The sequence below is a fragment of the Durio zibethinus genome, chromosome 2, assembly GCF_047325235.1.
Source record: "Durio zibethinus cultivar Kanyao isolate XHJ-2024 chromosome 2, ASM4732523v1, whole genome shotgun sequence".
In the NCBI taxonomy this organism is placed as follows: domain Eukaryota; kingdom Viridiplantae; phylum Streptophyta; class Magnoliopsida; order Malvales; family Malvaceae; genus Durio; species Durio zibethinus.
The window spans coordinates 303,907-319,782 of NC_143163.1; the positions used below are offsets into that span (position 1 = coordinate 303,907).

At 32.8% G+C, this 15,876-nt stretch overlaps 3 protein-coding genes across 3 annotated transcripts; all 3 read right to left on the bottom strand.

Moving 5' to 3' along the window:
- Nucleotides 1–6,139: 6,139 nt before the first annotated feature.
- Nucleotides 6,140–7,034, bottom strand: LOC111308155 (uncharacterized). Its single transcript, XM_022906460.2, has one exon. It carries the CDS (start codon nucleotides 6,937–6,939, stop codon nucleotides 6,319–6,321), a length of 621 nt encoding a protein of 206 aa, XP_022762195.2. The 5' UTR covers nucleotides 6,940–7,034; the 3' UTR covers nucleotides 6,140–6,318.
- A 1,949-nt stretch (nucleotides 7,035–8,983) lies between these two features.
- Nucleotides 8,984–12,338, bottom strand: PTAC9 (plastid transcriptionally active 9). Its single transcript, XM_022906869.2, has 7 exons — nucleotides 11,923–12,338; nucleotides 11,519–11,657; nucleotides 10,761–10,854; nucleotides 10,008–10,111; nucleotides 9,791–9,938; nucleotides 9,472–9,536; nucleotides 8,984–9,371 (listed from the first exon to the last, which is right to left on the bottom strand). The coding sequence occupies exons 1-7, from the start codon at nucleotides 12,252–12,254 to the stop codon at nucleotides 9,231–9,233; spliced, it is 1,023 nt and encodes a 340-aa protein (XP_022762604.2). The 5' UTR covers nucleotides 12,255–12,338; the 3' UTR covers nucleotides 8,984–9,230.
- Nucleotides 12,339–13,018: 680 nt separating this feature from the next.
- On the bottom strand, nucleotides 13,019–13,962 carry LOC111308518 (uncharacterized). The gene has a single exon (XM_022906870.2). The coding sequence runs from the start codon at nucleotides 13,902–13,904 to the stop codon at nucleotides 13,212–13,214; it is 693 nt and encodes a 230-aa protein (XP_022762605.1). The 5' UTR covers nucleotides 13,905–13,962; the 3' UTR covers nucleotides 13,019–13,211.
- Nucleotides 13,963–15,876: the final 1,914 nt, after the last annotated feature.

A 15,876-nucleotide genomic window follows, 5' to 3' on the forward strand; every position in this document is an offset into this window, starting at 1 on the left:
GCCAAACCTGCGTGGAACCCTCCCTGCCAATCATGTCATTAGGATGAAAAAAATAAAAGAAAAAATTGAAAATTAATTCGAAATTGTATAGTTTAATTTAATTTGAATTAATTTTTTGAATTTAATTGGAATTAAGTTTATATATTAAATTTAGATTGAATTTTAGATTGAGATATAAAAAATGCATTAAACATAATTATATATTTTTATTTTTTATATATATTTAATTTTTTATAAAAAATAATTATTTTACATATAAATCTATTTAAATATATTAAAAACTTATTAAAATAATATATAAAATTAAAAATTAAAAATTAATAAATCAAATAAAATTGATAAAATTCGATTTAGATCTAATTAGTTTCAAAATAAAATCAATTTAGATTCGGATCGAATTATAAAATTTTATAATATTATATATTATTTAAAAAAATTGAACAAAATCCTATCGATTCAATTATTATCACCCCTACATGCCATTGCTTTTCTTTTTCTTTTTTTTTTCTTTTGCCCTTATTAGTTATAATGACTGGACAAAAAAATCTATGCAACTTTTTTTTCCTAGTAAGATTCATGTATTTTAATCTTTCATTTTTTATTTTTTATTTTGATTTTCATTTAAATATCTTGAAATGATTTTGTTAATTTAATATAATAAATAAATAAATAAATAAATAATAGAATTAAATGACTTTGTTAATGGGAATAAAAATTTTAAGATTTTGAATTATATAATTAGAATTAAAATGTATAAAAAAATATTGTATCAATACACTATTAGAGTAATGTCTCTATTGATTATTTTTCATTCTAATCAGAATTTTAGTATATTTATATTCAAATACATATTTTTATTATTAATTTTAATTTTGCAATTCTTGTAACTAATCACACTATACAATTATTTTTCATTTTCTTTGGAGCTCTAATATGTTTGTATCCAAATGAAGTCTCAATTGATTAGTGTAGTACTATTATTTTTCATAGCAAGAAAAATGTAGTAGTAATTTTTTAAAATTTCATGTTATTAAAACTACAAAAGATAAAATATTAAAACTATTGAATGTGCATGTAAATCATAGTATTGATCCATTAATTAACTTGGGAAACCCAATTTATGTATCGAATTAATATATTAGTACAAATAATTTTTTACCTAATAATCCACTTAAAATGAAAAATGAAAATATTATTCATCCCACTACATTTGTTCCAAATATTTGTAACATGACATATAATAATTGGTTTTATTGTAATATCTCATTTCAATTGGTTTATCCATGAATTGATAGATTCTATCTTTAAATTTATTCAATAATAATATATCATATCAAGGAGTACAAATATTTGAGAGAAAATAAATGGGGCAACTTGCATGAATTGATGAAAAATTTTACCATAATAAAATAAAAGACTATGTTAAGGAATATCGTTTATCTTTTTAACTAGAAATATATAGTTAAATGACAACTCTATGAGTAAATGTCAAAGTTCAAAATAAGAAACAAATGTAACTTAGTAAAAGGTGTAAAAGAGAGAAGGAAGTAATTTTGTATAAAATTTATATATATATATATATATATATATATATATGCTATTTAGCTTTGATAAGGATATATTCTAATAAGCTTTTAAATTAAAAAAAAAAATGACGGCTTTTCATTCAGTTAAGCTCTCTCTTTTTTATTTTTTTTTCTACAACAAACGTTACAAGAAATGAAGTACCTCTTTCGGTTCCTGATCACCGGCAGGGTGATGGGCCCATGGTGGCAACTCCTCCTCCACCCAGTATGGTGTTAGCAACCCGCTGGCTCCCCCTGTCCGACAGAAAGTTATTAGCCAACGTTGGCTCAACCACCTCAAACTAAACCATATGTCATCCTCATCCTTTTGGGAAGACTTGCTGCAATCATCGCCCTTATTATCATTCATTTTGTCATTGTCAAACATAGCACGCCAGTGGCTATTATTGCTCCTATTTGATACATTTTTATCGTTGCCGGCTATAACACGCCAGCGACTATTGTTACTCTGATCTCATGCATTTTTGTCGCTACCAGCAGTAGCACATCAACAACTATTGTCACTCATATATTATTCATTTTATCTTTAATTATTCCTTCTAAGGATTTTAGAATCGTCAAACGTAAATAAATTTTAAAATCAAAGAAAATAAAAAAAAAGTCATTATCAATTTTTGTTATAGTGTAATTGATCATCTAAAAATTTATTATTTTAATAAAATTATAAAAACGAGTTTAAAGTTTATCAAAAAGATAAATTTTGTTTTACGAAAAATCAGGTTGAATCCAGGAGTCGTTTACGTGTGAAAAAAAATTAGCATCCCCATAACGTCCATAAATTGGTACTATTTAATTACGCGCTATTTTTGATGTTAGATAAAAATAATTTTAATTTAAAATTTAACACTAATTCCTTTCATTTGAAAAAATAAAATTTTGCTAAAATTTTTATTTAGAAATATTAAGAAAATCTTTAAGTTAAAGAATTATCTTAAAATTTTTTAACATCTAGGCAAAATTTAAAATAACTCTTTTCGCTTAAGATTTAATACAATAATCCTTAAAATAAAATAACAATCTTTATAGAAAATAATTGTTAGTGATTTTTCAACATCTAGGTAGAGTATTAAGAATTATTTCTTTCTGAATGTTATTTTTATTCTATTTTATAATATCGTAAAAGAATTTTTTTTAAAAAAAGTATTATTCTTTTTTATTATAAAATATTTTATTATCAAACAATAAATTAAAGAGAGAATAATACAGACAATTATTGATGATAACATGCTAACGTATGTATGCTAATGAATGTCATGTAAAATAAAATGCAATTTAAAAGTTGGATTCTTAAGTATAATGAGACTACCCCGACTCTCCGACATCTAGGCAGAGTTTAGGTACCACTGTTTATATTTAAGATCCCAATTTACTATTATGCTTTTTATTTATTAAACTTATTATTAATGTGAATTAAAAACTCGTGTTAAAAACTTAATGAAATGGAGTTTCTTAAATACTTCATCATTTAGGCAGCATTCGAGAATAAACTGTTTCATGTGAGATTTTCACACGTATCCTTAAAGTTTAGAAAAAGATTTAGGGTTTGGGGTTTAATTAAAACGCAAATATCTCTAAAAATTTTCATCATCTAGGCAGACTTTCGGACTAAGTTCAATTTTTTATAATTTTTGAAAACTAATTAAAAATTTCTTATATATTTCTTTTTATGAAAATTTATTAATAATAATCCTCCAACATTTAGACGAAATTATTTGTTTAGAAAAATATTTTTTTTATTCCCTCAAACATCTAGGCAAGAAAAATAAAAAGCTTATTCCATTATTATTATTATTTAAACATTTTTAATATTTTTTTAGTTATTATCCTATATTGTTTTCATTTTATTATTATTAAAAAATAATTAGATATTTATCCTAATAAATTTAAACATTTATCATGCATGAATATAAAAACTTAAAATAACAAAAACAATAGTATAAAAAAATTTAAAAAAATTTTTAAAAAATTTTTTTTTACCTGAACCGGACTGGTCAACGTTGGTCTGGGTTGGTCTGACCGGTTCGGTGGTTCAATTAGCAGTTCGGCGATCAGCGGTTCGAATCGATTTACTGACGATTCGTTTGAACCGATTTAAGGCTGGCTGAAGCGGATCGTCGGGTCGGGTTGCATGGATCTCGGGTCAGGTTTGGTTCACGCGCGGATCTTCTATACTTGAAACGATATCGTTTTGGTCCTATGCTCGAAACGATATCGTTTTGGTCCTATGCTCAAAACGACGTCACTTTGCCCCTATGTTTTTTATAAAAATCAGATTTTTTTTCCTTAGTCCGTTTCATTTCCCAGAAAAAAAGGGCTTTGGGGTTCTCTGGCTTTTGCCAGAATCCGACCCCGGGCGCTGTGCCGGCCGTCGTGTGGGTCGCCGCCAGTGGTGGTCGTCGATGATCGGAAAAAGGTTAGAAAGTCACCAAAAATTTCTTTCGACGCCCTCTTTCCAGATCCGACCTTCGTTTGACCTGAAAGTGCCTTGATAGTCGCGAATCGATCTTCGAAGTTTCAGATCTCTCTTTTTTTTTTTTGGACGGCTTAAACTGATGATTTCTCCTTCTTGTTTCAGACAGCTGTGGCGCTGAAGTTCCTCTCTGCATGAAGGACTGTGTTTGTTTTTTTTGTGTAGATCTGTTTCGTTTTCGATTTGGGTATTTTGGGGGATTGTTTGAAATTTGATTTTTTATGCGTGGGAATGAGGGTCTGTTTGGGGGTGTTGAGAGTGTTTTGAGGAGGGGAGTTCGTCTGAGCTCGAGGGTTTTCGTGGGGGTAGATTGAATGGGTATTCTTTTTTTTTTCAGAGAGCGTCCGAGAGAGCTAAAGGGGAAAGGGGCTAGGGATTTTAAAAGGCTTCAAATAGGGGGATCTGGGTGGCTGTAGGGTAGCTGTAGGTTAGCTGTAGGTTGGCTGTAGGTGGGCTGAACATAGAGCTGGTCAGGGGGCTGGACAAAGGCAGCAGCGACACCGTACCAACCTCTGGTTTCTGTCTCATTTCCTTTTTTCTTTTTTTTTAAAATTTTTAATTTTTTTAATTATTATATATATTTTAAATATATTATTATTATTATTATTATTATTATTATTAAATTATAATAAAAATAATAGACCCGAACAAAATCGATATCTACAATCCAAAAAAAAAAAAAAAATCCTAGCTAGCCCATTTCAAGGTGCTTAACCTTTGAGAATCCATCTTGTATACTATATATGGTCAAAATATGAGTTTGAAAATTTCGGATTGATCAACAAAGGTGACGGTAGACTTTTAGTTTTAGTTATAGACGAAATTAATAATAATAATAAAAATGTTGTTTTATAATGATGGATATGGGTTCCAACTCCCAAAAGCTCCATTTCACATTGTTTTGGCATAGTTAATTAACCCTTTTTCAAGACTGTCATGGATTGTTTTGAAGAAGAAACAATTAGGGATCGGATGTTGGAGGCTGGAGTGGGGGTGGTTGGTGTTGGGGGTAACTGGTAAAACTAATATAATCAAATTTGCAAGACTAGTACGTACATACAGAGATAACAACATGAATGCAATTGTATGACCAAGTAAAGATCAGCATATCATACCTAGTACTAATCCTTAAATTTTGCATTATATAACTTGATTTGGAATTAAAGGTAAGGATTAATCGTATTTGTATCCCAATTCTCACCCCAAGATGCATGCTTATTACTCCATCATAAACAAGGATCTAATATATAAATATTAATAAAGTCATGGTTATTCCCTTCAGATATGTCAAAAATTACAGGCTCATAAATCATAAGTTTAGAACCCCTTTTATTTTCAAGTGTTTATGGCCTTTTTATTATGAGAAATATATACTACGTACAAATCGATAGGATACAAATTTCAAGTAATTTGTAGTAGTACATACTCTCATTCAAATCATTTAGTTATATATTTTTCTTTAACGGAACTACACTTTCTATATAACTTAACTAGAATTGAACATATTAGCTAGATTAATTTGTAAAAAAAAAAAAAAAAAAAAATTAACGCCAGCTTCCAGTGTGCAAGCAAAAAAGCGGTAGTTGATTTTTGCACAGTTTTGACTTTCATAAGTTTTGTTATTTCATTTTTGAAAAGTAAAATAACAAAATGATTGATTCTTATTTTTTCATACTTTTGACTTTAATAAGTTTTGTTATTTCATTAATTTTGACAATCAATTCTTGCTTATGTGTCACTTAATTAACGAAGCAAATTTATCACTCTTGTTATATATATATATAGTATGTAACTATATAAATGTATATATATATATATTTATACATATATATGATATATTGCCTCCAAAGTGTACATTCACACCACAATTATTCGTTATGTAAAATTCATTTCTCTGAATTGATCTCATATTTGTGAGACAAGTATCGATATAAGTATTAAAAAATTAAATTAAAAGTACCATATATATATATATATATTTAATGATTTATTAATTCTTGGATGGTTAAAATTAATGAGTATGTGGAATTTTAAAACTTTTCAGCTTTAAGTCCTTTGACCATGACAAGGGGAAAGAGACAGGTGAAAAGATCTCTTTTGCATTGCTCGATTATGAAAATTATAAAACACTTGATGATGAACACCATTCAGTTACTTTTATTCCTTAATTCCTCACTAGAAGCAGTAAACATAATAATTTGACATATAGTAGTCCTATTTTCAATAAAAGGAATTAATTAGAATGCCAAGCTATAAGCTACTTCATGCAAGGAAATACATATCATCCATGACAAACCCTTGTGGAATCTCAGAACCTGATCTAGGGAAACAAGATGATGTAAGAAGAAAATCATCATGATCAGTCGTAATACTGTCAAGAGAAAACTCGCATTCTTGTTCTTCATTTGACAGTTGCTGCTGGAACTGGTACTGGTAGTTTTGTTGCTGTTGAGATTTCGGAGAATAATTATTCTCAATAAGTGGCTGCGATATGGAAGAATGATCAGTACTGTGATAATCATGCTCCTTTGCAAGTGCGAAATTTATATTGACAGGACCTCTTGGGTTGCCAAATGAAATGGAGGTGCTACGACGACGACATCCTGTAAATTGTTGCACCAAGGATCGGAAGTTTTTAGTGTCGGCATTGAGGAGGGTGGTGGGTGTCCTTTTAGAAGCTCTGGATCGCCTCCGAACAGGCTTTGATATACGGCCCTTATTAGGGGTCAAGTGGTCACCGGCTACAAATGAACTGCTGGGCCTTAACTTATTTCCGGATGTGACGGTGGTGACTGTGGTAGCATCGGAGAATCCAAAAGAACCGTCAATGGCTTGTTGATAGAATTGCATCCATTCACTAGAGCTAGATAGAGTTTCATTCATGGTTTTAAGGGTTGTGGGTTTGATTTTCTCTTTTCTTTTTCTCTCCTAGCTAGTAACTACAAGGCTTCCCAGAAGGTTGTAGTCTCACCTCGCAATTTGAACTGTAGGCCTCCAACTTATAAATAGTGAGTTGGTGATCACTTCTGGATCGGCCTGGTCAAAGTAAGACATGTCAATTTTTGACCATTCTTAATGGATCAGAGAAGGGTGACTTATTGCCAAAGGATGTGTTTTTTCCTGGAAGCAGCGTCTGTTTATGTCAAATGAGATCATCATGTTAGAGATAATATCTCTCCTTTCTCTGGACTCCCTGAAAAAAGCTATTTTCTAGCGTATATCATGGTCTCTCATCTCCTTTTTGGTCAAAAAATTGTTATGAAAAGAAGAAATTAACATCAGCTCAGAGTTCATTCTTGCAGTTACGTACTTCCTGGTTCATATATTAATCATCAAGTATTAAAGCCATTGGATTATTTGGTTAGACTCCAGAAATGTGACTGCTAAAAAATTGTTGCTTCGGGCGCATCTGTCAACAAGTTTTTTTTTTTTCCTACCAACTTTATATATAGAATTATATATGTGACACTTTTCCAACCAAGGTTTATGTGAACTGATCAAGTAGTAATTTTATGTCACTGGATTACCAAGCATAGTTTTGATGAAAATAACCTTCTTGATGATATAATCTAACAAACAAGCTGACAAGCAATAAAAATTTTCCATCCCAACTTGTACCAATTGATCTCATTGGGTTTTGATTTTTTTCTTCTTAAAAAAAGATATATATATATATATATATATAGATAGATAGATATGATCAAAATTCACATGTTAACTGCAATGAAATTAAATTATGTAAAAGGCATGCAGTGACACCTCCTTTCAAAGTTCCAAGTCTTTGAAAATATATATGTGAGTGCATGGAAATTGTAAGAGATAGGGACATCTATTTTGATAATGTCCTTCAGTTGACCGCACTCTGCAGGAAGACTGAAACTGAATGCAAAATGAATACACTTTGTGAAAACCAAAACCAAATTAAAGGCCACCAACACACATAATTAACTGATATGTTAACATTAATTAATTTGTTTGAATTCCAGCTAGCTGTGTGGTACCGTTAAATCGGAATGTGGATACATAAATAGAAAATATAACTATCATCAGCCCGAAGGATTTATTAAAATCAGCACTAAGAATGCTCTCCAGTTTGACTGTTGACCAAGATTTGTAATTTGAAGTAATAGTACAATAATGTTTGGTGAGAGAGTTTGAAAACTACATCGTTCATGGTAGAAACACACACGAAATTAAGCAGCAAGCGCTGAGTCATCCCAAGGACAAATTCGCTGTCGCCTTGTTTAATAAGAGACTAAATTAATTTCTACCATCAGTTGTAAAGTTGAAAAAAAATATATCGTACTGAAACCATTTTCGTCATCTTCAGTACGAAAAGAATTAACAAAGTGTGGTTCGGTCATAATCGTTTCTCTTTCCATTAATTTGTTATAATTTTCACAATCATCAATTCATATAACCTAATATCACATGTGAAAAAAAAAAAAAATTTCTATCAATTTTTTTTTACATATGCCAAACAGAAGAAGAGAAAACCTTATTCCAATAATATTCTATCCAACATTACGTAAACATACTAAAACCACAATTAAGTTGTTGTCTGAACACTGGCATAAACAGCCTGACAGACTCTTAAAAAGTCTTTGCACGTGTGAGTGCAAGGAAATTGAATGGATAGGTACATTTGACTGCAAATTTTTCGCCAGTTGACCACATGGTGAGCCAGAAAGAATTGACCAATAACACGCGGGTCGAACCAGACTCCAAGACAAAAGGAACAAAACTTGCTAATAACTAGCCCGAGTCCTAGTCATTTTGATTAAATTTAACCTAAGCTAAACTTATTATTCTAACATATTGAGGAGCCTTTGTCCCCGTAAAAAAGATGAGATTTGTGCTCTGTTGAAACCATACCTCGACAAAAATTGATTACTGTGTTGAGTGTTTAATATTTCTGTCAAAGTACTTATCTGGAAATCGAACCTGTTATATAAGTAGATTTTTGTCCCAATTGAGCATTAAATAAATAAATGCCAGACCACTCACAAAGATTTTACCATGTGGCCCAGTGCTCTACTAGTACTACTACATAAGTTTGTTATCAACAACGAATCTGTTTCCAGCCACCAGTCGCACCTTTAAAACAACCTCAAGAAACAAAACTAGGCCACTTCATCAAAGTACAGCTCAAGAAGGCACTCTCTGTCTCTCTCTCACGCATTGCCCGACCATTTTTTACTTTTTAAAGAAGGCAACTTCGATTCCACCCAACCTGGTGAATAAGAAAGCCACAGTGCTTTACCGGTTTCTTTGTGCTTGAAATCAGGATATTTTTTATTTACCTTGCCATTTAACTGCAAAACGCCACAAATCAGAAAAAAAAAAAAAAAAAAAAAAGGTGCAATTTTAACCAAAAAAAACTTAGCTCCATGATGAGTACAACTCTCAATATACCTTATCCAATCTGTTGTCCCACCACTTACTCGGGTTTTCCACCAAGTCCTTCCAGAATTCATCCCCTAAATCAAGTCAAATCATAACAAACCATGCACCATCATCAGTATTGATACTACATTCAAATGCTATAAGATGCTCAGCATTTGGACACTTTATCACCATTTTGGATATTCTTTTTGTTTCACTAAATATTACCAGAACACTAATGCTACTGATGTTTTCTTCAATTATCTCCATTGGGTTGATATACTGTAACAGAGGCCCATGTTTAAACAGTCAATGCAATGAAAACTATACATAATTTATTTCACTATACCTTTAAGTTGGTTCACTTGGTTTGATTTTTGAGTAGGACCATCATATTGCGGTCCTTTAAGTTCTGATAAAACCCACTTGGGTGCGCAGTCAAGCCAAAGCGAAAGATCACGATCTTTGTGTTTAAAATCAGGAAATTTGGGTTTTACCTGTAAATAAAATAATAAGCACTAATTTCAAGGCAAAAGGAGGAAAGATACATCAAATTAGAGGATTACCACTCCATTAAGCTTCTTTTCACGGTAATCCTTCCACTCTTTTGGATTATCAAGAAGATCCCTCCAGATACTAGACGCAGTTTCAGTACCTTTCTTAGTGCTAGCTGAAAAAAAGTTAGCCCTACTTAGTGAAACCTGCTGAACAACAATATAATGTGGTAATGGAGAGGGTGAAAGGCTCTTAAGCCTTTCAATCAGTTTTTCGGATTAATGTAAAGCAGAATGAATAAAGATACATTTGATGAAAAATGTGATTGGTCATAGGTTCTGTTGCACCCAATAATGGAGCCATCAATTGATAACCAATTGAAAAAACCATTTGAGTTGCACCATTTTAACATATATTACTTTACCTTGGCTGAATGGCAAATTTCAATTGAACCTCCAACTCTTGAACATAATAGCAGATGGAAGGCTTAATCAAGCTTACAACAAACATTCTGGGGATAAGTTAAATTTAACTCCAGTGTTTTACCAATTTTTTCTGTATGATGGTTAAATTTTTCCTGAGTCAAGTCAGATCCTTTTCTTGCCTCAAACCTAATGGAATAGAAAATCTAAAATACAGGGCAAATAAATTTTAATCAATTGTAGCCAGTATCAATGCCAATCAGCATAGTGAAAATTTTAGCTTTGATGAAAGACAGAATTATCTTGGACAACTTAAAGCACAAAATATATCATCAAAAATATTTTAAATCCTATACTCTTCCATGATATGAAAATATGAGAGATAGAACCACAGAGCCTCACCAGAATCACTAAAGGCCCCTTCTTCTTTAGGGGTAGCAATGCTTTTCGTCATGGGAGCAGATTCATCAACAAAGTTGACAGTACGAACCATAACCTACCAGGGAGAGACTAGGATATTAGACCAATCCTGATATTGTAATTTCTCAATTGTTTGCCCAATTATTTTATATTAAGAGATACTACAGACAGAGACATATGAACTAAAGAGAACTTATCTTTACCATATTCTTTTGTACGCTAGGTTATAGTTAATCTAATAACAATGGCACAAAGATTGTAGCTTCTTTATGTTTGAAAGTAAATTTTTTTAGGCAGGATATTTTCCACCACATACTCAATGAACCATACGTTTATAAGAGGCTTAGGTTAAGTAGTAGTATCATGCCCAGTCAAGGTTAAGCTACAGGAAACAGAAGTAAGATTGAGAATTAGGTTCTCACAACTGTCGGGTTGTAACGGGCAGTACCATCTACTTCGTTTTTGCCTTAAATGAAATATGTGATTGCATTGGTAAGATTGAAATTTTAACAATAGCACTAACTTCGACACTATGAACTTCTCTAGAGACATAAAGAAAACAAAAGAGAAACTTTAGTTTTAAAAGTGATTAACTCCAATGCATATTATTAGATAATAGATCCTATGCTAATTATACACCAAATAAAATTTTTTCCACAAAAAAATTGAACAATTAGACCACCTGAATTCAATTTTGAAATTTTAAATGGTCCAATAGTAATCATTCCATTGCTTCCTACCTGGACATTGGCTTGACCATGATTTGCATTAGAAGAAGGTGGATCTGCACTGAGTTGCCCATCTATATAGACATGATCATTTTCTTTCAGATGGCAAGCAGCAATATGGGCCAAATCACCCTCGAAAATTATTGGAATCCTGATATATGTTAGGAAAACAAAACACAAAGGATTTGCATGGCAAACATTAATAAACGATGCAGTGGCTAAAACTAAGCAAGAAATGAAAAGGAAAACATAATTTGCTGATTGGCATCTTCTCAGTGATCATGAAAAACAACAAGATAGAATCAGAAATGATCAAAATAATAGTATTAATAAAACAAAGAAACTTTCAACAGAAAGGAGCATCTGAATATTTCAGTAAACCCAAAAAAAAAAAAGGGAAATGGGAAGATGGGTACCAGAGAGGAGGAGAATCAGAAGAAGGGTTCTGGGAAATAACAGTGCCAGCCCACAATTTCCCATCAGAGGCAGCCTCGAACTGTACGGGCATATGAATGTAACCCGAGATGCTGACGGAGTTAGCCACCTTGGATTGGAAGGGTATCTTAGTAGGCCTAGGCCATTCCTTGGGTGCTGAGGGTTCGAAGTCGGATTCGGATGGTTTCTTAGTTTTGGTCCACCGCTTGGAAGTGGTAGAAGTAGAGAAAGAGTGCAAAGCAGGCCATCTTCTTGAGGCCTGATGCGATTGTGAAGTTGAAATTTTTGCGAGTGTTCGAATGAGGGAGTTCATGTCGGCTGTTGAGGTGGAGAACCTAGGTTTAAAACCCTTGCCTTTTCCAGGGTTTATTCCCAAGGAGAAAAACAGAGCGAGGGTGAGGGTCGCTTCGCTGGGTTTGGGGGTTTTACGTTTCCAACTTCTGCTGAGTTTGGGAATTGGGATGCTTGGAATGGGCTCCCATTTGAAGTTGATTTTTGAAGTTGGGCCTAGTAATTGACATCAGGTTTCTTGCTTATGTTCGCCCTGGCAGGCACACTGATTTTATAATAGTACTAAAATTGCAAAGCCCCAACTTAAAACTCGTTTCCTGTAATCACGATTCAATTTTTATTACTGCAATTTACACACTTTTCTTCCTTCTTTTTTTTTCTCTTGTTTCTGGATACTGTCATAAACCTGTATGATGGGAGCATTATATATTTAGCAGAAGTAGAGAAGTCTTGTGCACATTTTTGTAATGAAAAAGTGAAAAAAAAAAAAAAAACTGTTAAGATTCTAATTTCTTAGGATGCTGATCATCCAAAAGTGACGATTTTTTACTTTTATGCGTAGCCTCGTCAAATGAAGAAGGTACATTACAGTACATGTCTTGTCTTTCTTTATTTTGACTCCAATTGAATAACTTATTTAACTTGATGGATGTAAATAATTGAATTTTAGCCTGCTAATTGAATAAAACCTTACTTTGTTTTGTGCTGCTCCTTTACATCCCTAATTGAACAAAATCAAACCGTTGTTCTGAGCAACAGGAGAGACAATGCTTTAACAAGTAAACATAGAGTAAGCACATGTTTCCTGTTGATGTCCTTTAACAAGTAAACATACAGTAATTCCCGATTCCTTGTCTATGACAAGAATGCAAACAAAAAAAATAATAAAGACAAATATTCCAGATTCCTAATCAAATTCCGACAGATAAACAACCACCAAAACTAGGTGATGAATGGCGAGATAACAATAACATAATCCTTACAAGAAGTAATTGCCATCATTTGCATTTTCATTGGAGTAGGGGATGTCCCTATTAAGCGCCGGTAAAGAAATATGATCCAATTCAAAACCGTCAAGGATCTGATCTGCATTAAATCTAACGCTAGAAGAGCTAAAGAAGGCATCCTGGTGAACATCGTCAAATGATACTGCATGTTGTTTTTCCTGGTACAAATGCTGATGTTGCCGGTGAGATGCGTTCTCTTGCTGCCGCAGCTGCTCTTGATCGCTTTGTTGATGATAATAATAATCGTTGCCGGAAGCTGACATTAAGGAAGTTGCAGAACTGCTTTGATTCCGTTCACTCCCGAGAGTAAAATTCAAATTAATTGGGCCTCTTCCGTTCCCTAGTGAAAGGGGTGTGCTGGGACAACCTGTAAATTGTTGCACCAAGGCTCGAAAATTGCTTGCGTTGGCATTGAGAAGGGTGGTGGGTGTTTTCTTGGAAGCTCTAGACCTTTTTCTTATTGGCTTTGGGGAAGAACCCTTTGGCGTCAATCGATAACTTGCTGAATGTAAACTGCTACTGCGAGGGCTAAGGTTGCTCTTGGAAAAGACACTTGTTGCCACGACAGTGGCATCAGAGAATCCCAACGATGATGCTGACAGTTCATCGACAGTTTGTTCATAGAATTGCATCCATTCATTGGAGGTAGCCACTGTGGTGCTCATGGAGTATTACTGAGTTCCCACTTTCCCTGTTTTTACTTCGTTCATAGAAAGGAACATCCTTTAACTTCAATTTGTTTATATAGTGACAATCTCTGGTCAAAGTAAACAGCTATACCCTTGACCCTGCGTTCAGAGAAGATAAAATGGGATTGAACCCAAAGCAGAGATGCTTCCTGGAAACAACAACTGTTAACATCAAATGGGTCATGATCATACCACATGCGTATAGGCTAACTTTAGACCATTGGTGGGTGAATTTGGAGCCTTCTTGAGATAGTCTTTGCTTCTTGGTTAACTTTATGCTTAAAATGAGAAAGGAATTAATTCGATGTGCATTTCCTAGCGTGATACAATAAATCTAGGCTGATTTTCCAACTTTTCTTCTCCATTAATTAGTTGCACGCACAACAAGATGAAAACGTATACTATCAAATATTTGTCATTCTGAATTGGATTAGAAATGTGTCATGGTTTGTTATGATGACAACTAAAGCAATTCCATGATAATGAGGCTGATGACTGAATTTGCCCATACAACGTGCAAGAATTCAAATACTAGACGCTTCTAAAAGTCAGCATACCTGCTATATATGTACTTTGGCTTCTAGATTCATGCATTTCACATTGTCCTCTGCCTATTTGCATTTGTAGGATGACCCAACCTAACAATGATATCGGCAACAGCTGATATTCCATGCCATTGTGACGATAAATGCATTCAGACTTGTATCATACCCAAACAAAGGAACTAAGAAATGTGCTAATTTACCCACCCACAAATGTATGCTTCCTATTTTGGATTCATATAATCAAGGTTTCTTCTAACCCCCTTTCCCTAACCTATTTGTTAATTGCAGAGAGAGTTATCAGTTTAAAATTTTGACTTTAGAATTTGAGCACCGGCAATCAGGAAGAATATTAACATTTTTTTTTTATGTCAAGTAACATATTATAATAATATGTTGAGCATTTAAATATTTTTGAGTTGCAGTCATGGTTACTCATGAGTTGATTACCACTCTTCAATTTAGGCACGCATATGAAATATATCAAACTAGAAAAACAAAGAAGTTTGTATTCAAGTAGCCTATTCTAAAATCCAGCAAACCAAAATTGATTTAATATATATATATATATATATATTTATATATATATTGGTGAAGATTACATAAAGAGTGACAAGTGATTTATTATAAATTTTGACAGGTTCTTTCTTGATAGTTAGAGAGTCGTTATATAATTACATTATTGTTATGTTTGAATCTGTATTTGTCAAATAAAATACTACAACTGTAGGGCAACTGACATTATAACTCGTGCGAATTTAATCTACTGCATTAGTATTTTTTTTTTTCTTTTTGCTCGTTTCTCACAAAAAATATCTACTACTAGTATATTATTTTTACAACGTAGACTTTCAAGGACGCAATCTAGAACATAAAGTGATAAACCATGAGGGATTTATTTCTTGTTGACCAAGTTTATCAGTCAGATGTGGTTTTGACCGGAGATTACTTGTCTTGCCTCCCTTTGAAGCATCACGGGCTGCTGCTTGTCTTTTTCCTTATTAACAAGGCAGGGAGCGAGTCAAAATAAAAATGAGAATATTTGCTGAATTGATATTGGTTTCCCCCCCACCGTTTTTCTTTTGTTTTCTGCAATTTCCTTTCACTCATCATTCAGGCAAATGCTTTGGTTATAATATATTAAAGGGAAACAGTGGGGAAACTTCGCTTCTTTACGCAGTGTGAAAGGACTAATCTTTGTTTTGACCATGAGGATCTGACTTTGACTAGTTGTAAGGAAGTAGATGATGCTAATTGGTCATAGATGAACAAAATGGAATTAATAATGTACGAGTACGTTTTGACTTGGTCAGTCGCCGTAAAGCCAAAACATTCATTGCATTTGCATCCTTTCATTTATTGCTACAGAGGGAAACAGGACATTGTCCACAGGATCACCGCCACCT